Genomic DNA, 24,453 nt, shown 5'->3' on the forward strand with positions numbered 1-24,453 from the left:
TGGACCCCTCCCATGTTTTCTTACTAATAACATAAAAATGATCCCTCTCCCTTTTCTTACTTTAACAATATAATTATATAAAATTTAAACGCTATCCCGTACATTCATTTGGCCAGCGAATTCTAGTATCTATTACGTTAATCTGGACCAGCCCGTCAATTCTAGTATCTAGTACGTTAAATTGAACCAGCCCGTCAATTCTAGTATCTAGTACGTTAAATTGAAAAGCCCGTCAATTCTAGTATCTAGTACGTTAAATTGAACCAGCCCGTCAATTCTAGTATCTAGTACGTTAAACTGAACCAGCCCGTCAATTCTAGTATCTATTACGTTAAACTGAACCATCCCGTCAATTCTAGTATCTATTACGTTAATCTGGACCAGACCGTCAATTCTAGTATCTAGTACGTTAAATTGAACCAGCCCGTCAATTCTAGTATCTATTACGTTAAACTGGACCAGTCCGTCAATTCTAGTATCTAGTACGTTGAATTGGACCAGCCCGTCAATTCTATTATCTATTACGTTAAATTGAACCAGCCCGTCAATTCTAGTATCTATTACGTTAAACTGGACCAGCCCGTCAATTCTAGTATCTATTACGTTAAACTGGACCAGCCCGTCAATTCTAGTATCTATTACGTTAAACTGGACCAGCCCGTCAATTCTAGTATCTATTACGTTAATCTGGACCAGCCCGTCATTCTAGTATCTATTACGTTAAATTGAACCAGCCCGTCATTCTAGTATCTATTACGTTAAATTGAACCAGCCCGTCAATTCTAGTATCTATTACGTTAATCTGGACCAGCCCGTCAATTCTAGTATCTATTACGTTAAATTGAACCAGCCCGTCAATTCTAGTATCTATTACGTTAATCATGGACCCCTCCCATGTTTTCTTACTAATAACATAAAAATGATCCCTCTCCCTTGTCTTACTTTAACAATATAATTATATAAAATTTAAACGCTATCCCATACATTCATTTGGCCAGCGAATTCTAGTATCTATTACGTTAAACTGGACCAGCCCGTCAATTCTAGTACCTATTACGTTAAATTGAACCAGCCCGTCAATTCTAGTAGGCCTATCTAGTACGTTAAATTGAACCAGCCCATCAATTCTAGTATCTAGTACGTTATATTGAACCAGCCCGTCAATTCTAGTATCTAGTACGTTAAACTGGAATAGCCCGTCAATTCTAGTATCTAGTACGTTAAATTGAACCAGCCCGTCAATTCTAGTATCTAGTACGTTAAACTGGACCAGCCCGTCAATTCTAGTATCTAGTACGTTAAATTGAACCAGCCCGTCTATTCTAGTATCTAGTACGTTAAACTGAACCAGCCCGTCAATTCTAGTATCTAGTACGTTAAACTGGACCAGCCCGTCAATTCTAGTATCTATTACGTTAAACTGGACCAGCCCGTCAATTCTAGTATCTATTACGTTAATCTGGACCAGCCCGTCAATTCTAGTATCTATTACGTTAATCTGGACCAGACCGTCAATTCTAGTATCTAGTACGTTAAATTGAACCAGCCCGTCAATTCTAGTATCTAGTACGTTGAATTGGACCAGCCCGTCAATTCTAGTATCTAGTACGTTGAATTGGACCAGCCCGTCAATTCTAGTATCTATTACGTTAAATTGAACCAGCCCGTCAATTCTAATATCTAGTACGTTAAACTGGACCAGCCCGTCAATTCTAGTATCTATTACGTTAAACTGGACCAGCCCGTCAATTCTAGTATCTATTACGTTAATCTGGACCAGCCCGTCAATTCTAGTATCTATTACGTTAAACTGGACCAGCCCGTCAATTCTAGTATCTATTACGTTAATCTGGACCAGCCCGTCAATTCTAGTATCTATTACGTTAATCTGGACCAGCCCGTCAATTCTAGTATCTATTACGTTAAACTGGACCAGCCCGTCAATTCTAGTATCTATTACGTTAATCTGGACCAGCCCGTCAATTCTAGTATCTAGTACGTTAAATTGAACCAGCCCGTCAATTCTAGTATCTATTACGTTAATCTGGACCAGCCCGTCAATTCTAGTATCTATTACGTTAATCTGGACCAGCCCGTCAATTCTAGTATCTAGTACGTTGAATTGGACCAGCCCGTCAATTCTAGTATCTATTACGTTAAATTGAACCAGCCCGTCAATTCTAGTATCTATTACGTTAAACTGGACCAGCCCGTCAATTCTAGTATCTATTACGTTAATCTGGACCAGCCCGTCAATTCTAGTATCTATTACGTTAAACTGGACCAGCCCGTCAATTCTAGTATCTATTACGTTAATCTGGACCAGCCCGTCAATTCTAGTATCTATTACGTTAATCTGGACCAGCCCGTCAATTCTAGTATCTATTACGTTAAACTGGACCAGCCCGTCAATTCTAGTATCTATTACGTTAATCTGGACCAGCCCGTCAATTCTAGTATCTAGTACGTTAAATTGAACCAGCCCGTCAATTCTAGTATCTATTACGTTAATCTGGACCAGCCCGTCAATTCTAGTATCTATTACGTTAATCTGGACCAGCCCGTCAATTCTAGTATCTAGTACGTTTAATTGGACCAGCCCGTCAATTCTAGTATCTATTACGTTAATCTGGACCAGCCCGTCAATTCTAGTATCTATTACGTTAAACTGGACCAGCCCGTCAATTCTAGTATCTATTACGTTAAACTGGACCAGCCCGTCAATTCTAGTATCTATTACGTTAAACTGGACCAGCCCGTCAATTCTAGTATCTATTACGTTAATCTGGACCAGCCCGTCATTCTAGTATCTATTACGTTAAATTGAACCAGCCCGTCATTCTAGTATCTATTACGTTAAATTGAACCAGCCCGTCAATTCTAGTATCTATTACGTTAATCTGGACCAGCCCGTCAATTCTAGTATCTATTACGTTAAATTGAACCAGCCCGTCAATTCTAGTATCTATTACGTTAAACTGAACCAGCCCGTCAATTCTAGTATCTATTACGTTAATCATGGACCCCTCCCATGTTTTCTTACTAATAACATAAAAATGATCCCTCTCCCTTGTCTTACTTTAACAATATAATTATATAAAATTTAAACGCTATCCCATACATTCATTTGGCCAGCGAATTCTAGTATCTATTACGTTAAACTGGACCAGCCCGTCAATTCTAGTACCTATTACGTTAAATTGAACCAGCCCGTCAATTCTAGTAGGCCTATCTAGTACGTTAAATTGAACCAGCCCATCAATTCTAGTATCTAGTACGTTATATTGAACCAGCCCGTCAATTCTAGTATCTAGTACGTTAAACTGGAATAGCCCGTCAATTCTAGTATCTAGTACGTTAAATTGAACCAGCCCGTCAATTCTAGTATCTAGTACGTTAAACTGGACCAGCCCGTCAATTCTAGTATCTAGTACGTTAAATTGAACCAGCCCGTCTATTCTAGTATCTAGTACGTTAAACTGAACCAGCCCGTCAATTCTAGTATCTAGTACGTTAAACTGGACCAGCCCGTCAATTCTAGTATCTATTACGTTAAACTGGACCAGCCCGTCAATTCTAGTATCTATTACGTTAATCTGGACCAGCCCGTCAATTCTAGTATCTATTACGTTAATCTGGACCAGACCGTCAATTCTAGTATCTAGTACGTTAAATTGAACCAGCCCGTCAATTCTAGTATCTAGTACGTTGAATTGGACCAGCCCGTCAATTCTAGTATCTAGTACGTTGAATTGGACCAGCCCGTCAATTCTAGTATCTATTACGTTAAATTGAACCAGCCCGTCAATTCTAATATCTAGTACGTTAAACTGGACCAGCCCGTCAATTCTAGTATCTATTACGTTAAACTGGACCAGCCCGTCAATTCTAGTATCTATTACGTTAATCTGGACCAGCCCGTCAATTCTAGTATCTATTACGTTAAACTGGACCAGCCCGTCAATTCTAGTATCTATTACGTTAATCTGGACCAGCCCGTCAATTCTAGTATCTATTACGTTAATCTGGACCAGCCCGTCAATTCTAGTATCTATTACGTTAAACTGGACCAGCCCGTCAATTCTAGTATCTATTACGTTAATCTGGACCAGCCCGTCAATTCTAGTATCTAGTACGTTAAATTGAACCAGCCCGTCAATTCTAGTATCTATTACGTTAATCTGGACCAGCCCGTCAATTCTAGTATCTATTACGTTAATCTGGACCAGCCCGTCAATTCTAGTATCTAGTACGTTGAATTGGACCAGCCCGTCAATTCTAGTATCTATTACGTTAAATTGAACCAGCCCGTCAATTCTAGTATCTATTACGTTAAACTGGACCAGCCCGTCAATTCTAGTATCTATTACGTTAATCTGGACCAGCCCGTCAATTCTAGTATCTATTACGTTAAACTGGACCAGCCCGTCAATTCTAGTATCTATTACGTTAATCTGGACCAGCCCGTCAATTCTAGTATCTATTACGTTAATCTGGACCAGCCCGTCAATTCTAGTATCTATTACGTTAAACTGGACCAGCCCGTCAATTCTAGTATCTATTACGTTAATCTGGACCAGCCCGTCAATTCTAGTATCTAGTACGTTAAATTGAACCAGCCCGTCAATTCTAGTATCTATTACGTTAATCTGGACCAGCCCGTCAATTCTAGTATCTATTACGTTAATCTGGACCAGCCCGTCAATTCTAGTATCTAGTACGTTTAATTGGACCAGCCCGTCAATTCTAGTATCTATTACGTTAATCTGGACCAGCCCGTCAATTCTAGTATCTATTACGTTAATCTGGACCAGCCCGTCAATTCTAGTATCTATTACGTTAAACTGGACCAGCCCGTCAATTCTAGTATCTATTACGTTAATCTGGACCAGCCCGTCAATTCTAGTATCTATTACGTTAATCTGGACCAGCCCGTCAATTCTAGTATCTATTACGTTAAACTGGACCAGCCCGTCAATTCTAGTATCTATTACGTTAATCTGGACCAGCCCGTCAATTCTAGTATCTAGTACGTTAAATTGAACCAGCCCGTCAATTCTAGTATCTATTACGTTAATCTGGACCAGCCCGTCAATTCTAGTATCTATTACGTTAATCTGGACCAGCCCGTCAATTCTAGTATCTAGTACGTTGAATTGGACCAACCCGTCAATTCTAGTATCTATTACGTTAATCTGGACCAGCCCGTCAATTCTAGTATCTATTACGTTAATCTGGACCAGCCCGTCAATTCTAGTATCTATTACGTTAATCTGGACCAGCCCGTCAATTCTAGTATCTAGTACGTTGAATTGGACCAGCCCGTCAATTCTAGTATCTATTACGTTAATCTGGACCAGCCCGTCAATTCTAGTATCTAGTACGTTAAATTGAACCAGCCCGTCAATTCTAGTATCTAGTACGTTAAATTGAACCAGCCCGTCAATTCTAGTATCTAGTACGTTAAATTGAACCAGCCCGTCAATTCTAGTATCTAGTACGTTTAATTGAACCAGCCCGTCAATTCTAGTATCACTTCTCCCCCACCCTTTTTTTTTATTCTCCTTGGTAACAATTTTTCTCGTATTTCCACGCTCAGATTGCGAATCTATTAAACCCGTTTCTTAACGAGTACCTCAGAGGTTAAGGAAAATTGTTAAAAAAAAAAAAGGTAACGTACTCCCTTTAGACTTTGTAATCTGTATGGAAGATTATATAGAGGTCATCTGTTGATTTTGCCGACGGTTAACGAAGATGGCTGGCACAACGTCCAACTGCCTTTACTTTCAATAACTAATGTCAGGTATACAGATATTTTTCAAATTTGAGTAAACCCAGGAGGTCATAAAAATTCCGAAATTCCAAATCCCAGTCTTCTACGAGATTCTAACCCAAGACCCCTCATTTCGAATGTAAAATGCTTGACCGCCCCCCTCCCCAGTTAATGGAACATGTGTACACAATTTCATACATATCTGTTCCGTGGTTCTAGAGATCTCTTGATAGGTGACTATAATATATTATAAATAATTTTTTAAAGAAATTAAACACACACAAAAATGTTAATTGTATGGCGAGTCCATTATTCGATCTGTCCGGTTAATCGCATAATCACACGGTTGCTATGTAACTAAGTGGATGCCAAACTGTTTTGATACCTGAAAAGCCTGTACAAAGAAAATTCTGGAGAAGAGAGTTGTTTGCAAGATGATTAAAGCGAAAAACTTTTACTGTAAAAAACAAATTCTTCCAATTGAGTTCTGCAACTAACCCTGTGTTACAAAGACCATTCTTCTCAAAAAGAATAACGAAATACGAATATGATACGATTACTTTAAGGCTATCCCGAGAGACCAGGTTAATGACTTAAATAAATCTTTAAATAGTTTGGTGAGTTCCATGTTGTTTCAATAGGCACAAAGCAGTGACTGCTATTCAACTAAGGTATTACTGAAGCATGGTCGTAGGGCAAGCAGTCTCTGTAAATCTCTGTATCCCTAGATTGAGTATTGCTGGGGTTCAAAGTCTTGTTTCCGGCCGAGTCTATCCCCGTTACTTTCTGACTAGAAGATTGCTTTAATTGGGATTGTACAATGCTGGTTAAACTGGGAACGACTCTGTAGAGCTGGTGGAAAATGTCAAACTGACTTAAATCTACATCCGATTCTTCATAGGGGTGAGTATACAAAGAAAAATATGTACTTTCTATGGCTGAAACTTTAGAGAATTGAGATACTTTTCTGGACATCGTAAAACGGCTTGCAACATCTTTAGCTTTCACATTATTATGATCAGAGTAAGCTGAGTAAGTTTTTGTTGGCTTGAAGATGCCCAGCTGATCAGTAGCTATTTCCCCTACAGTATACTTAGATTTTAATTTGTTGGTTTCGATATAAAGAACCCGCAGTGCTTTCTTCCATTTCCAAGGCGGAGTAATAATCATTAATTTATATACAGTTCGATAGTTTTCTCTGAGGAGGGCGTATACGAAAGGATTCAATAATGAGTTCCCAAAGGTGAACATGAGAGCGAAGCACTTGACTATTTCAATGGATGCCTGGGAGAAGACATTGAAGTATTTGAAAGGCGTGATACTCACATAAGGGAACCACATCACAACAAAGGCCAGCATCAAAAATGAGGACCTCTGGACACTCTTGATACGATGCTCCAACCTCGAGGCCTGTTCTGGGGGAATTAAAGATTGCCTCGAATGCAGTCTCTTTGCTTGTTTCCATACAATGTAAATGATCTGGGAATACAACGCTCCTGAGATTAAAACTATCGGAGCCGCACCCCCAAGAACTGTCCCATAAACGTAGTATTTGGGCAGAGTGATGTACAAATTGCAGCGTAAAACGAGATTCTGAATGTGCGGGTTATAATTGTTGAGTCCCAAATTTGGAAGGAAAGCAATTATAAAAATTAAAACCCAGAACAAGAGTAAAGATGTGATCAGTCGCTCTGCCGTGATAATTCCTCCATACTTGAGCGGCCAGATGACTGCTACGTACCTGTCGATAGCAATGAAAAGCAACGAAACCAAGGAGCCTCCCGCTGACAGCACGCCTGAAGTCAGCCATGAAACGCAAGAGATCTCACTAGAATACACCACCACTCTGGTAACTTCTATATAACTCAGTAAGTACATCGGCAAGCAGTAGATGCCAACTAAAAAGTCGGCGAAGGCTAAGCTGAGCAACAACAAGTTGTTGTTGGTGTAGAATCCCGGGTACAGTAGAATGCCCCAGAAGACGATGATGTTGCAGCCAATGATCAGGGGCATGTAGGTCACTACAACTACAATAAAAATACGGTGGGTGGCAACAACACCAGGATCGGACATGTAGTCGTAGGTTGACCCGTTGATGGTGCCCGAAACGAAGAATCCAATATCTAAATATTCCATCAGGCCGTGACGGATGCTGTCCAGACAATGGTGATGTTTGACTTCCGGTTGACTGACTCATTCGAGAGACTTCAGGTAATACCCTCAAGGTAGTCATCACAACGGTAGGACCAGTCTTGACAACTGAAAACAATGTTAACATAGTATTTCTTTGAAATTGAAAATGTTTCCAAATAAAAACATTAAATCCAAATGGAATTGACCTAATGGAATATGAATTAACGCCATTATGAAGACAAAGTGTTTCATGGACATCCAAAAATTATCGGTGAATACATGTTTGTACAGTACAATGTATCGTATCGTGTTTGTACAATACAATGTATAGTACCGTGTTTGTACAGTACAGTGTATCTGATAGTTTTTTTGTATTGTGACGAATGTACCGTATATGAAATGTATTAACATTGTATTAGGCCTATAATGATCGCATTGTATTGTACCGCAACGTATTACAAGTGTTGTTGTTTTTGTTGTATTTGTGACGTCACTAGACTAAATAATGATGTACGTAATATCCGTAGACTGTCTTCACCTCTACATACGCGATTTGTTTGTTACCCGTTAGTAGGAGCTGAAACTCATGCTTCGATATCTTGATCTATTTGAAATACATTGTTGATCGTGACAGATAAACAGCCTGCATTATAAAACCCGTACCCCACAACTACACACTTTTTGCCAGAACGTTGTCAATGGATCGACCCATATTATAACGCCTGCCAAACACACACACACATATTTTTCGTTCAATAAGTTTTGGTAGCCCTTAGGCAGGGGCGGACTGGGTATCAAAATCGGCCCGGGCATTACCATATAAACCGGCCCACAAATGGCATGTCATATTTTTTCGGTGGGGGGGGGGGGGATTTTTACCCAACTCCGCAATTTATATATATATATACATATATATTAGTGTGTGTGTGTATGTAATTAATCTTCATTACATTCTGATCTTTCATTCTTTCAAACGTTTTTTTTACCCTAGAATACTCTCTTCCTATAATTAGTGCAAAGACAGTACACACCGCCAAAGGGCAGCTAGGGAGTCCGGGTGAGCGCTGCGAGCTCCCCCAACGGGAACCAACATTATTTCCGTTATTTTAAGCTTTAAAAAATGCATATTCTGAGGTATCTACTGTGCAATTAGCCTGCTACTCTTCCGCTAAAAAAAATTCAAAAACCAAATGTGCTATTCAATGGAGTCCAGCGACTGGTAGAAAATGGTAAAATGCTTTAGTTTTTGTAATGGAGGGGGAAGGGAAACCACAAAACCCCTTTTGGCTACGCTCATGAAATTTGGTGACTGTAGTTTGCTTAAGTTGGCTGCACTGGGGCAGCAAGTAAAGTTTCCCTTTCAGACAATGAGGTCTGAGGCAAGTGATGGTTTGAAGACCCTTCCCTCCTGGCTACGTCCAATTGTTATATTATAGGTGTAAGCCTAATTCTCTTCAAAATAGATCAAGTTTGATAACGCATCGAAAACTAAATATATGCATTCGTAGGATTACATAATGTATTCTATTTATACATGTATGTAGTCTGAAAACTATAAACAAAACAATAGCAGCCTAATGAGTTTGAAGTTTTTTTTGTTATTACTTATAGATTACAGACATTTCTTCAAAAAATAAGATTTTTACGTCTTACGCATTTCATTTGTCAATCTTGTCATGCATGTTGATCTGTGACTTAAAATATGCTAAATCATTGGTTTTCCTGGCTGACTCAGGCAACACATTCCATAAAAAAAGATAAGAGAAAGCAGAACTGTTAGAAAGACACTTACTTAATGTGAAAAGCTCTTGCTTCCTCCTAGTACATTCTCAAAAGCGCGATCTGTATATTAATATACCATGACCCATTATTTAAAATATAAATCTCCTTTCATTAAATATCGGATGTGACAGCGCTATATACATTATTGTAATTATTGTAAAAATTTTCATCATTAATGACTTCATACTAAGCATAAGTTTTCCATTAATTATAATAGTATAAAAATTGATTTAGATCTAGATTTATTTTTTAATTAAATAATTTTTTTGTAAGCCTTAAGTGTAGTATTTTTAGATCTATGTTATTAAAAATAAACACAAAGAAACTTCTTTTTTTTTTTCAAATCGCAGAAAGTAGAACTTTATACCCATATTGAGCTGTGCATAAGTTGGGTGGTTTGTAATTTCGCGGCTGTGTTAAAGTTAATTTCTATTAAATATTGTTAACGAGATAATTGTCGCGCCTATCTTTTTTTTTTTTTTTTTTTTTGCTGCGTTATATCAATTTTTTCTAACTTAACCTCTCTCATCCCTCTTTTTGTTTAAATTTCATTGGAACCATTAAAAGACGGGGAGGGGAAGGAGCAAAAAAAATGGGAGTGCCATCAAAGGCCCATGCCGACCAGCAAAATGATTAGGCCAAACACAACCTCGAAGACATCAAAGCAGTCCATGCCGCTCTTGCATAGCAGAAAGTACGGTTTAACGTTTTGCAAATGATAATACGTACAGTGTATAGTGTAATTTTATTTTGATATTTTTGTTTAATTTTAAACAAAATTAATTGTAATAAGAATTTAAAAAACAAACAAACAAGAAAACGTGTTCGGGCCTTCGTGTCACTTTTTTTAAAAGTTGTCTGCATTGAAATTTTTTTTCTTTGGTCGCGACCAAACCGGCCCATTTGGTACCGGCCCACCGGGCATTTGCCCGTTTGCCCATATAGCCAGTCCGCCCCTGCCCTTAGGGTAATATTACTAATATACATATGCTCAATGCTGTTTCTTTGGTCCATCGTTAGTTCTAGATCTAGATCAAGTCCTCAACTATAATCGTCCCTCAAACTCGCTCAATCTTTCTTTGCCTTTTGTCTAACTCAAACACACGTGTTGTTGTTGGTTTTAATTAGTTAGGCTAAAAAAAAAGGAAATATCAATTTCTTTCGAGACCTATACGTTTTATTTTGTTGTTTTTTTTAAAGACACAAATTTACAATCGTATTTTTCAATGTGCCAAAAAGTGCACGTGATCAGATTTTTTTCTAAAAATAGAAAGACAATATAATTCTGTGCTATTGAACATTTGTATTTTAAATTAATAAAAACTTATTGGGAAGGATGTATGAAAAAATTATCAATTTGGGAAAATGATCGCATTTGCTTTTTTGTTTTCTCCTAAAGTCTCAATTGACTTACTTAGACTTAGCTGTCTCCATAAAGATCTGTCACTGGCAAGTGGCAATGTCTGAAGCCTCTTCTCACTTGGTGTCCACTGCTCTGAAAGTTTGGTGCCCAGTTTCATATTGGCCTCTATGTCATTGCAACTCTTGGTATGTGTAATTCATTCTGTAGTATCCCGCAGACCTCATGAAACGCTCTGTCACAACCTCATTAAGTGTTCGAATCCCAGTTCGGCAAAGGGTTTCTTTGTTTGAGACTCGATCTCTGCAACCGACTCCTAAAGTGCGTCTTAGCCATTTTTTGTTGCCTCTATTAGGTAAAACTAAATATAAATTCTAAACATTATCGTACAAACAGAATTAGCCCTAACTTTTAATCGTCGTTATAATATAATCTTATCTTATACCTTACATATGTCCCTTCAAAAGAGAAAATAATTACGCCCTAAACGTATCCATTTGTTAATCTAGTCGCGCATGTTAATTAGAGACAAAGTAGCTAAGTCATTGGTTTCCCTGGCTGATTCAGGCAACACGTTTTAATTAGAGACAAAGTAGCTAAGTCGTTGGTTTCCCTGGCTGATTCAGGCAACACGTTTTAATTAGAGACAAAGTAGCTAAGTCATTGGTTTCCCTGGCTGATTCAGGCAACACGTTTTAATTAGAGACAAAGTAGCTAAGTCGTTGGTTTCCCTGGCTGATTCAGGCAACACGTTTTAATTAGAGACAAAGTAGCTAAGTCATTGGTTTCCCTGGCTGATTCAGGCAACACGTTTTAATTAGAGACAAAGTAGCTAAGTCATTGGTTTCCCTGGCTGATTCAGGCAACACGTTTTAATTAGAGACAAAGTAGCTAAGTCATTGGTTTCCCTGGCTGATTCAGGCAACACGTTTTAATTAGAGACAAAGTAGCTAAGTCGTTGGTTTCCCTGGCTGATTCAGGCAACACGTTTTAATTAGAGACAAAGTAGCTAAGTCATTGGTTTCCCTGGCTGATTCAGGCAACACGTTTTAATTAGAGACAAAGTAGCTAAGTCATTGGTTTCCCTGGCTGATTCAGGCAACACGTTTTAATTAGAGACAAAGTAGCTAAGTCATTGGTTTCCCTGGCTGATTCAGGCAACACGTTTTAATTAGAGACAAAGTAGCTAAGTCATTGGTTTCCCTGGCTGATTCAGGCAACACGTTTTAATTAGAGACAAAGTAGCTAAGTCGTTGGTTTCCCTGGCTGATTCAGGCAACACGTTTTAATTAGAGACAAAGTAGCTAAGTCGTTGGTTTCCCTGGCTGATTCAGGCAACACGTTTCAAGCTCTTACTGCACCAGAGAAGAATCTGTCTAGCATGAGGAATAAGAAATCTGACTTGATATTTGTGTTTTTTTTTTAGTTGTTTTTTTTTTTTTGTGTTTTTTTTTTTTTTTGAATTAGTAAGTTATGATTCAGTGTGTATTACTTCTTGGCTTACTTTACTCAGGAAAAAAAAACATTTTTAAAAGCAATACTTCCACAATCTGATGAGTATTGATGTGTAGCTGAAAAGAATAAGTCTGGGAATTCATAGTGTTTGAAGAACTTAACAAACAACAAAAGTCCACACACAAAAAACTTTTAACTTAAAACCTCATTAAACCGTGCACAAGAGTGTTTATTTCATTTGTGTGTGTGTGTGTTTATCAACACTCTGATTACAGCCTATCTTATGTTAACACATTGTTCAAAAGTTTATCATCTGCACCTAGGACATGGTTAAACAAAAGAGAGAGAGAGAGAGAATGTACAAAAAGTAATTATGCTCGCGACGCCTCTGTCTGGAATCTAACAATAAGAATCTAACAATAAGAACACTGTTTTCTACTTTACAGAGAACTAGATCTAAGGATTCCAGGCCTCTTCGGAGCACCCCCGTGGATCGTCATGGGAAACGGCATAGAATAACTGGGAAAGAACACGTCCTCCAGTGGGCATCCCCAGCACGTTCTAGCGAACAAACCATTTTGCACATGAAGACAGAAAGGTTCCGCTCCCCTGTCCATCCGCCAAGTCGTTCTTCAAGGGGGGGGGTCATCCTAGTAGTGATGGCCCTCCAACAGCTAATGACGCAACATTTTAGGAACACGTATGAATCCTTCGTGGGCTCGGCCTCTGCGTGGGCAGGAAGAATCCAGGCGTTGGCTCAAGGAGCTATGTCTCACGATAAAGGATGCGATTAAATGATCACCGAGTTGATGGGGAACCTCCGGACAGAGGCATAGGTGAAGAGCCGTTTCTCACTTTTGGCTTCTGGGTAAAATCCATCCCTTTGGTCAAGGATGATAAAAGGGTGCAAGATCGACCCTTCTAGGACACTCACTGAGATCTAGATCTATATTCACTATACTATATGATGTACACTATTAATCAATTACCTGCATGATATGCTAAATTTTTCTTTTTCTTCTCATTAAAAAAAATGGCAGAGTTAATGAGAACTATTAACTTGCAGCCAAAATTAGAGCTAGATCTAAATGGATTGAAAAATGGACCAATTTAGATTTAAATGTTTAAAATTAAATCTAGATCACTAATCTAAATCAATATAATTTTTGTATTTTAATATTCGAATTAAACTTTTTTTACACCTTGTGCGTCATATCCGGTTGTGTGTAGGCCTATTTCGGTTTGTAAATAAATATCAGCATTTTTTTCATGGGTATTTTTTCCTAGGTCTGGAATTTTTAGATTCTGCCCAAAAAGCCAACGTGTAAGAGAATAAAGAAAAGGTAAAAAGAAATTCTTTTGCATTTCTGTTTAATTGTATATCTAATTTATAGATATTGTAGTAAAATAGAAGTAATAAAATTAAATAATAGTTATGGAAAAAAGTTTATTTAAAATTAATGCAATTGAGAGAAAAATTAAATTAAATAAACAAGAAATTATTTTTTTTTTTAAATAATATGTATTTTTTAAACTGAATTTACTTTAGAATGATTGCAAAATATAGGCCTATGTATTAAAAATGCAAATAATATTATAAATATATAGTACATAATAGTACGTATAACAAGCACAGACAACTTTTTAAAATTCTTTTGTTGTTGTTTTTTTTAATCAAGCCCAGACAATTTTTTTTATTCTTTTGTTTTTGTTTTGTTTTTAATCATATTCAACCTGTAAAATCATATTTAAAAATTACATTAACTGCCTGATAAAAGGATAACACAGTTATGTTGGTGGAAAATTAGTACTTTAATTTGATAAATAATTTTATTTATCTCTGATTTACCGTTTATGGGATAAAAAATATTTTGTTAACTCTATTGTAAACAACAACTGGTTGCCAATAACACTCGCATCCATTGCTATTTAGGCTACAGGGTGAAAGGGTTCAAGCATTAAACTGTTGTCTTCAAGGCTGTTGTAATGTTGGATAGTGGCGAGCGGAGAAAGAAATCTGATTCTACAGAGCTGAATAGTGCACAAAGTTTCTTAGATCTATCTGGTTTATTCAACTACTTCACTTATCTATATACTTTCGTAGTCTGTACACCAGAAACACCAAAAAACATACCTTGCTATTTATGGATTTGTCTCCATGTAGGCCTATATAAATCTCCAACGCCTTTCCTAGACAAATTTCAACGTACAGAAGAAACTTATTTCACTAGTCATTGGCATGCACAACAGCGTAATCTCACAGTTCAAACCAAATGGATTTCAAGATAACGACACTGTCCATAAATTGTATCTATATCTAATTCTGTAACAGCAATCGGGGCAGTAATTACGTAGACTAAGACATTTTGCTCTCAACTTCTGTAGCGCCATCATCTCAATACAAACTCTATTGTTTCCTGCACTTACATACATCCAAGGCTGATGTTTTCAACGTGTTTCTGTTCATAGAATGTCGTATCAAACATATTTTGTATTTATTTTATTTTAATTTACAGCTTTATATCAAGCATTCATTATTTGCATGTTTCAAGGCCATTAATGAAATAGTTTTTTACGAAAACTCTACCAGGAAATTATTTCATTCGATTCGTCAAGCCCAACGAAGAAAATAAAGCGCTGTTGATCCTCAATGTACAAAATGCCCATTTTGGATGGCTGCTCGGTCGTCTGGTATGAGCTTTGGACCGTCATCTCGATGGTTCCTTGTTGGAACCCTGCCAGCCGCCGCCGTTCTGCCGGATATTTTTGGGCTGCCAATTATCTTCAACTTTCAAGGAACGTCCCAAACATGCCAAACAAACATGCCAATTTGGAAGCGAGATTGTAAGGAATGTGATCATGTAATCTCTGCCTCCAGACACAAGACTTAGCCTTGAATTGCGACATTTTTCAAAATTTCAATTCCGAGGGCTCAGCCTGGAAGATCAGTCACATCCTATCGAGTGTGTCCTTCAACATATGACCTCTTTCAGTCGCGATACAACAATGAATCATCTCTGTGTAACGAAGCTAATATCAAAGCTGCTATAATATTCACAGCAACAAATGATTTTACACGATGCAGCATTTGGTCATGTTCAATGGACGTCATTGCAGCCAATGAATTTAAACCAATTCTTTCAAATATTTTTCAAGCCAGTCATGAAAAAAAAAAACAATTTCTGGATCTTCTTTGGAACATAGACCTCTTGCTATGGAAGAGCTTAATGCTTGGAGGATTTTCCACGATAAATGTTCCTTAAGCCACTAAGCTGAAAACACTTCACTGTCCAGTAGGCTAATGTCTTCATTTCATAGCAATGTGACAGTGTCATTTATTGTAAACATTTAACTCACACACTGGATTACTTCCTAGTCCAAACCTCCCGCAGGACGACGGGAGATGGGAGCGGGCAGGGTATGAACTCGGGACCATCGATAAATCCTAACCACAGTCCAGCGCGCAAACCGAACGACCAGTAAAGTTATTGAATATTGACTGCATGAATATGAACGATTTGCTGCAGACAAGAAATGCTTAAGTAGCAGACATAGACAAAGATTCCAATCCATAGGATTGTTAGACTGGAAGCAATGAGTGAAACCAAATGTACGGTAGGAAAATTCGACATCAGCAGAATCTCAGAAGGGATCATGAGAACAATGAAAGTAGTGGACACTAGAAGGTTTGACTCTACTTGTAATGCCACCAGTCCTTGAGAAATGTCTGGAAAAAAGGCGGAAATTGTAAGATTTAGTCCATAGAAACAATCTTTTAAAAAATAAGCATTACAATGATTCGGCATCGAAAGGAAGGCCTTGAGAACAACAACCAAAAGTACAGAGGAACACAAAAGCTTTAGCAGCTATTCAAAAATAAAGGAGGATCTTTTGAAAGTTTGTTTTATTTTCTGTATGAAAAAAAAAATAGAAAATATAATTTGTTGATTTGCTTCATTAAGCTTTTTTTTTTTTTTTTTAAATCTGATAGCGATCCATTATTGTGACAAGAATGATACTATTTTACCCATGGGCGTAGCCAGGATTTTTGTTTCGGGGGTGTGGGGTTGGGGCGGATTCCCCCCCCCCCCCAGCAAAAAAAAAAAATTCATGTGTGTGTGTACATAATTAATCCCTTCATTCTTTCAGAAGACGTTTATTGTACCTTAGTATAGGTTCTACCTGGAGTTGGTGGGAAAATTGTAGACTCCACGATATCGCCAGCAAGGGGATCTGGGGGAGCGCTTGGAGTTCCCCCAGCGCGGGGTGGAGCCCCTCATAGAATTTTTAGTGTGTAATTTGCTTTTTTTATATTGAAGAGGTGGTTTTTAGCTATAAACCCCGCTGGAGGGGGGTTTTAAACACAAAACCCCTTTTGGCTACGCTCATAGAATCTCATGTCTGATGTATGGATAGTCTTATGTTAAAGAGATTTTTTTATCGTAAATTTCGAAGGGGGTTTTAAAATCGAAATCTTCCTTAGCTATGCTCTTGGAATTTGGGAATTGTAGTTTAACCATGTGCTCAATTTTCGCGAAGGTATGAGCCCCCATCCCTTCGTTTTCAGTACTCCATTTTTTGTTGTTCTTCAGAATGAGACAAAATTAAAAACGGTTCGAATTAAAAAAAAAAAAAAAAAAAAGGGTTTCATATATACGGTATACATATAAAAAAAAATCTTCTTAGGCATTTTAGTACTAGACTAGATCTGATGTTGTCATGTAGAGTTGTGCATCGCTCTTGGAACTCAGCCAGCAAAAGCGAACAAGAGCTCCCTTCCACCGTCCTGAAGTGGGCGGTATATCTAGACGGAGATATGTTACCGTGATGTAAACGTGTAAAGACTAGTATTCTAGACTATTTTTCGATTGCACTGTTTATTGCACATGTTAGTCTAGACTAGATACAGTAAACAGTAACGGTGCTAACAGTAGACTAGAGTGTAACTTAGAGTACTTAGACTTAGACATCACACAAATCTGCCTTAGTGTCTAACTCTAGATTCCTAGCTGTATAAAAAGTTAAATAAACGTAAAAAAACATAAGTGAACAGCATAAGAACAAAAAAACTCTCTTTAAAAAAGTTATTAAAAGCTCAATTTAGGCAAGGGAGATCAATATGCTTAAAGGGAAACTCCGATAGTTTTTCAAATTTTAGTTATTGACATATTTAAATTCTGCGTAAAAAGTTGTAATAGTAAACATTATATCATTTTTTATTTAAATGCTCGGAAAATTTTATATTTAATAAATTAGACAGAAAATTCTCCACGCCCCCCAAAAAACGGGGTTCTGCGAGATGTTTTTAGTTTTTAAAAACGTGACGTCACGAAGGTGCTGGCTAAATATAGATCTAGACCTATATAACCGATAAACTCTCTAGTCTAGATCTAGACCTATCGGATCGCATTTATTGTTACGCTTCACAGCTAGATCTAGTCTCCACGTTGATTTATAATCGGTCATTGTTTATAAACCTCTATTTCTACTTGAAGAAAATTAAATATTGTTCTTCAGCTTGTTGCAGTAGTTCCAATCACAAAGATAAAATCAGCAAGTATGCTGATACAGAAATTAGTGTCTCTTTTCATTTGTTTCCAAGAGATGAAGTTTTAAAGGGAAAATTTATTCGCCTGAAGAGCAAATATTTTACAAAGGCATTAGCTAATTCCTGTTTGTGCTCAAACCATTTTGAGAGAAGCTGTTTCAGCAACTTCATTGCTGTGGAAATGGCATTTAAAAAAAAATTGAAGTTAATACCAGGTGCAGTACCAACAATACATCATTGGATTTCCAGGCCAAAGAATTCAATTAATGATACTACTGAGACATTTTAAACAACTGAAGTTCATAAATATAAATGAAATCAGATTTGTGAGCTAGAAATTTACTACGAATACTAGATCTACTATTAAATTTCTTATTTAATAAGTAGATCTATCGTCTACGAAACTCAATTCCAACTTTTTAACTTTTGACCTTGGGGGTGTGTCTCGCCGGCTGAGCCAGCGTCAAGCTCTCTCATCACTTTTTCCATGTCAACCAATGTTAGGTCGAAACAGCACAAAAAAATCATAATTTTATTACGGTCAAACATACAGTCATAATTTATACACCATTAGAAATTTCTTTTAAAGTATTTTAATAATGTAATAACGAAAATTTTTTTTTATCAAAGATAATTTCTTTTTCGCCTCCCTATCAATGAGTATCAATAGGATTTGAGTGCACCGTCGTGACGTCACACAGAAATTCAGTGAAAATCTGACTGTTTTGGATGCGCAGAAAAATTATGTCACAAAAACATCAATTACTAAGTTATTCTTGCAAATAAAAAAAAAAGAATAATATATTCATTATCTATAAATCAAAACACATATTATATCAAAAATTGTCAAAACCATCGGAGTTACCCTTTAAAAACAACATAACAACATGGTGGCCGGTATAGGTATCTCATATCATAATTAAATCTGGGCGTCTAAACCATCGATTACTTAAATTACATTATAGATCTAATTAGTTAATATAGTTAAACCTTTTGGTGTTAGTTTACGTGACTAGATACACAGATATTATTAGTACTAGTTTAGTAGTAGTACTGACTACTAGTACTAGATCTAGCTAGATTACTATACTATTATTATACTATACAGTATACTAAATACTATTATTTACTATACTGAGAGTCAGTGAGAGTATAGTCTACTAATCTAGATCTAGTACTAGTACTACTACTGTTCTGTTGTCACAGATTAATAATAAATTACTGTAGACGTTACTATTTAATAATGATAATAACGAGACTGTTTTTATCAAGGTAGACATATGTAACTAACTTTTTATTTCCGTCCGATTCTTTGCTTTCGCATAAAACATAAACAACAAACAATGACGTAATATCTTCTAATATTAACACATCCTTCCTTTTGAAGCTATCATCACATCCTTCCTTTTAAAGTTCTTAATACTTATATTTACAAGGAATTTTGACAACTCGACCACTTCTGGTTGTCTTGACCAGCACAGCAAGTTCTCTAGATGTTGGTTTATAATTGTCTGTTTCTTTTGTTCTAACAGTTTGCTGTTCATTGTCTTCATCGGTGTCATAGTACCCAGAGATGTCTTCTTCGTAGCTCTTGTTTAAAAACCGTTGATTTCGTCTGTATGTTTTCCCATCATTTGTCTTTATGATGTAAGATCTGGGTGATGGATGTTTCTTAATGACGACTGCTTTCTGCCATGTTTGTCCTAGACGAACTCTCACCTTCTCCCCGACAGAGTAGTCTTTAGGTAACCTTGCTTTTGCATCGTACCTCACTTTGCTTTTCCTCTGTCGTTCGTTGAGTAATGTCTCTGCATTTTCAGCTACCGATGGTTTCAATAGTTTGGGATCAGTTGGAATGATGTCCCTGAGTCTTCTACTCATCAGCAGTTGTGATGGCGAATAAAGCAGTCCGCTTATCGGAGTATTTCTATACTCGAGCATAGCGAGATATGGATCTTTCCCACTTTTGTATGCTTTGTTGAATATCTGCTTTACGATACCAACATACACCTCACTTTGTCCATTTGATTGAGGGTATCTGGGACTTGATGTTGTTATCTTGAAACCCCATTCAGAAGCAAACTCTCTATATTGATAGCTATTGAATGGCATATTGTCGCTCACTATTTCTTCTGGTATGCCATGTCTAGCAAAAATACCTTTCATTGCCCTGATAACACATTCTGCTGTTTTGTTCTCTAGTCGTTTTATTTCAGGATATTTGGAGAAATAGTCCACAACTAGCAAATAGTCATTGTTTCGCCATTCAAACAAATCTGTCGCAACCTTTTTCCATGGTCTGTCTGGTACAGCATGAGGTAGCAATTTTTCCTTCACATTATTTCTTTTGAACGTTGCACATGTTGCGCATTTCATTATTGTCGAAAAAATATCTTTAGACAATCCTGGCCAAAACACACTCTGTTTTGCCTTCGATCTGGTTTTCTCAAGACCAAAATGACCTATGTGCAACTTGTCGAGAATTTCATTTCTCATACTTGAAGGAATCATAATTCTGTTCTCATAAAACAATATTCCATTCTCTTCATGAATACTGTCTTTAAATGACCAATACACTTTCACTGTTTCATGAACTTGAGTTTTTATCTTTGGCCAACCTTCTCTGACATAATTCATTACAAGTTTTAATTTAGCATCAGATTCAGTTTTCCTTCTAATTTCTGCTTTCTTGAAAAGAATTTAAATCTGTCATACACAGTGTTGGACTTAGGCAAAAAATGATTCTGAAACCTTTCAATGAGTTTGTCTACAGGATGTGATGATAGCTTCAAAAGGAAGGATGTGTTAATATTAGAAGATATTACGTCATTGTTTGTTGTTTATGTTTTATGCGAAAGCAAAGAATGGGACGGAAATAAAAAGTTAGTTATATATGTCTACCTTGATCAAGACAGTCTCGTTATTATCATTATTAAATAGTAACGTCTACAGTAATTTATTATTAATCTGTGACTACAGAACATGTGTTAATATTAGAAGATATTACGTCATTGTTTGTTGTTTATGTTTTATGCGAAAGCAAAGAATCGGACGGAAATAAAAAGTTAGTTATATATGTCTACCTTGATCAAGACAGTCTCGTTATTATCATTATTAAATAGTAACGTCTACAGTAATTTATTATTAATCTTAGGTGGGTAGCCAGCCATGGATGAGCCTCTCCTGCCAGAATCTTATTGGTTTAGGCACCAGTTACTTGCCTTCGCCCCTTCTGCTGTTAATGAAAACATTTCCGCATTATATCTGAGCCACACATGAAGGCTAGGAATTGGCTATTTTGAGACGCATGCCATTAGGAAGCATTTTAAAGGTAGTGGAGTGCTTATATCCATTATCACTTCTGTCAATGGCAACCTTGCGGAACCAGCAAGTGAAGAAAATTATAAAGAGTGATACCTCAAAAGAGGCTACTTGGGCTAACTAGTCTTCTTCAAGCTTCTTTTATTATTGTTAGACTTTTGGTAACATTTAGCAATGTTCTCACTTTAATGTAGTACATTTTTATTAATTATGATTTTTCATCTTCACATTATCGTTAAATTATTTTCTTTTGTGTGTTTCTTGCAGGCTCATTTTGAACAAACTGCAGAAATAATTGTACTTTATTCATCTGAAACAAATTGAGTTTCTTGCAATTTTGTTTCATTGACCTCGTTTCTTGAAAACTATGGCATCAGAAGTACATCATTTAACAGAGGTTACAGAAGGACGTGCTACAATTCTCTTGCCAGAATCTGTTTTCTATAATCCAGTTCAAGAGTACAACAGAGATTTAACAATAGCAATAATATCTGAGTTTGCAGCACAACATTTGGCTAAAGTTAGTGCTGATAAAAATGTTTCACAAGACACACCAGAAAGTTGTACACAGCAGACTGAGACCTTAGTGCCTGGGAAAAAATATGACAATGGAATCACTATATTTGAAGGTCTTTCTGCCTCAGGTCTTAGGTCAGTAAGATTTGGGCTAGAAATACCTGGCATAAAGCAAGTCATAGCCAATGACTTTGATAAAACTGCTGTTGAAATTATAGAAAAAAATATTCAGAAAAACCATCTCGAACATCTTGTCTCAGCCAATTACGCTGATGCATCCATGGCCATGTATGAACATAAGTCATGGGACAAGCAGTTTGATGTGATTGATTTAGACCCTTATGGCAGTCCTTCAATATTTTTAGATGCAGCAGTTCAAGCAGTAAGAGATGGAGGCTTGCTGTGCATCACTTGCACTGATGCTGCTGTTTTGTGTGGAAATGCCCCAGAAAAATGTAATGCCAATTATGGTTCAATTTCTCTGCGCTCAAAATTCTGCCATGAGATGGGATTAAGAATTATGCTACAGTGTCTGGATTCACATGCTAATCGATATGGCAGATATATTGTACCACTCGTTTCATTAAGTATAGATTTTTACTTTAGGCTATTTGTTCAAATATTTTCTGGTCAGAAACAGGTGAAGCATTCTTGCACAAAGAAGTCATTCGTTTTTGAATGTGTGGGCTGTGGCTCTTACTTACTGCAGCCATTGGCTGTAGCTTTACCGGCCAAGGGGACTGGAAATTATAAGTTTATTGCAGGAAGTGGACCAGTTGTCCCCCAGAATTGTGAACACTGCCATCATCATTACAAAATTGGTGGTCCCATTTGGTCTGCACCACTGCATGATACAGACTTTATCAAGAAAATTTTAAGTCGAATAGAACGTAACTTACATACTTTCAAAACAGCTGATAGAATATCAGGAATGTTAAATGTTGCCCTAGAGGAGTTGGCAGATGTGCCACTCTTTTATGTCTTGGATGTTATTTGTAGTGTATTACACTGTCGAGCTCCCAATATGGTTGCATTTAGGTGAGTGTTGGTTAGCACAAACATTCTGTTTAATATAAACTTAAAGATTTAACACAAACATTTGTCTTATTCCATGCACATTTTTAAAAAGTTAATACTTTTAATTCATTAATTTTGTGAAATATTCAGTTTATGAGTTTTAGATAATATTTGTATACTTAACGAATAGCATTGCTCTTTAGCAAGAGGAGTGACAGAAATGTAATTTATTTGTTTATCTTCCAAGGTCTGCTCTACTTAATGCTGGTTACAGAGTATCAGTGACAGAAATGTAATTTATTTGTTTATCTTCCAAGGTCTGCTCTACTTAATGCTGGTTACAGAGTATCACTCTCTCATGCTGCTAAAAATTCCTGCAAGACAGATGCTCCAACAAAGTTTGTTTGGGTAAGTTAATAGCGTATGTCATTGTGTGGTGGAATTAAGCTACTAATGCTGCTATGTATTTTTTTTCTGCTTGCTAATTACATGAAATCTATTTAAAGACAAGGAAGTTAAACTCTATATTTGTACACACTGTAAATACAAATGCATTTGTGCTTGTTACTTGTATTAACAGGATGTCATGAGATGTTGGGTGAAAGAAAACCCAGTCAGTGCCAAGCGTCTAACTCCTGGTTCTGTAGCTAAAGCTATTTTGGATCAACAGCCTGAAGTAGAAGTATCATTCTCTGAACATCCTTCTGCCAACCCTCTTTCCAGAAAACAAGGTCTTCTTAGATGGCAAACTAACCCAGAGCCTCACTGGGGTCCTAAAGCAAAGGCCAAAAGGGCAGGGAATCCAGATCTTATAGAGAAACAAGCCATTAATCAAGGAAAGAAATCAAAGGTAAGAATGAATTAATAAAATATGTTTGTCACATTTTGAAAATGAAAGTTATTAGCTAAAGTTTGGAGATAATAACCCTTTCAGACTTTGTGATTTATAGGGCAGATCATGCAAAGGTAATCTGTTTATATGGCATTTCAATGTTCGTATAGTTGTGTTTGCTTTTAAAATCAATCAGGCTTACTGTATGGTACAACTATCTGACTAAAACTATATTTATAACATAATTAGATCTATTCATGAATTTTCTTATGTAACCAAAATAATAAGAAAAACTACTTTTCACAGCCATTTTTTAATTCACACCCTCAATAGATATACTGGTACCTCATTTTCTTGTTCAAATGAAGATAGATTCTATTAAGTTAAGCTATAAAAGAACTACATTGATTCTATTGTATTTATTAATAATTGCTAATTTTCTTATTTTTATCTAAAGATTACTTTATTTAGGTCTTTGTTTTTCTAAACAAGAATAAATAGTCTTAATTAATTAGAATTTTATTTGTGTACTAAATCATTGTCTTTAAATTTTCAGGTCGAAAATATGCAACCAAGTGAATAATTGGATTTCAATTAGTTAATATTTACATTTTAAATATAAATAATAAAAAATACTACCTTGTTTTATCAATTGTTTGTTAATTTTTTTTCTATATACTGGTAAAAAAAACAACACTTTGTTTTATTGGAGTATA

The 24,453-nt window shown here is 36.6% G+C and overlaps 2 protein-coding genes across 4 annotated transcripts; one reads left to right on the forward strand and one right to left on the reverse strand.

Annotated features, from left to right (window-relative positions):
• Positions 1 to 6,383: 6,383 nt before the first annotated feature.
• LOC106051859 (histamine H2 receptor-like) lies at positions 6,384 to 13,703 on the reverse strand. Its single transcript, XM_056042197.1, has 2 exons — positions 13,493 to 13,703; positions 6,384 to 8,032 (listed from the first exon to the last, which is right to left on the reverse strand). The coding sequence occupies exon 2, from the start codon at positions 7,907 to 7,909 to the stop codon at positions 6,440 to 6,442; it is 1,470 nt and encodes a 489-aa protein (XP_055898172.1). The 5' UTR covers positions 7,910 to 8,032; positions 13,493 to 13,703; the 3' UTR covers positions 6,384 to 6,439.
• A 3,931-nt stretch (positions 13,704 to 17,634) lies between these two features.
• On the forward strand, positions 17,635 to 24,385 carry LOC106068428 (tRNA (guanine(26)-N(2))-dimethyltransferase-like). 3 transcript variants are annotated; one of them, XM_056042226.1, is made up of 5 exons: positions 17,635 to 18,266; positions 21,640 to 22,926; positions 23,223 to 23,313; positions 23,486 to 23,755; positions 24,294 to 24,385. In XM_056042226.1, exons 2-5 carry the CDS (start codon positions 21,740 to 21,742, stop codon positions 24,318 to 24,320), a joined length of 1,575 nt encoding a protein of 524 aa, XP_055898201.1. In that variant the 5' UTR covers positions 17,635 to 18,266; positions 21,640 to 21,739; the 3' UTR covers positions 24,321 to 24,385. The 3 variants fall into 3 exon arrangements, with proteins under 3 accessions (XP_055898201.1, XP_055898207.1, XP_055898192.1); XM_056042232.1 differs by lacking the exon at positions 17,635 to 18,266 and adding an exon at positions 18,303 to 18,948; XM_056042217.1 differs by lacking the exon at positions 17,635 to 18,266 and adding an exon at positions 18,304 to 18,954.
• The last annotated feature ends 68 nt before the right edge of the window (positions 24,386 to 24,453 follow it).

This window comes from Biomphalaria glabrata, chromosome 1 (assembly GCF_947242115.1).
Source record: "Biomphalaria glabrata chromosome 1, xgBioGlab47.1, whole genome shotgun sequence".
Lineage (NCBI taxonomy): Eukaryota > Metazoa > Mollusca > Gastropoda > Planorbidae > Biomphalaria > Biomphalaria glabrata.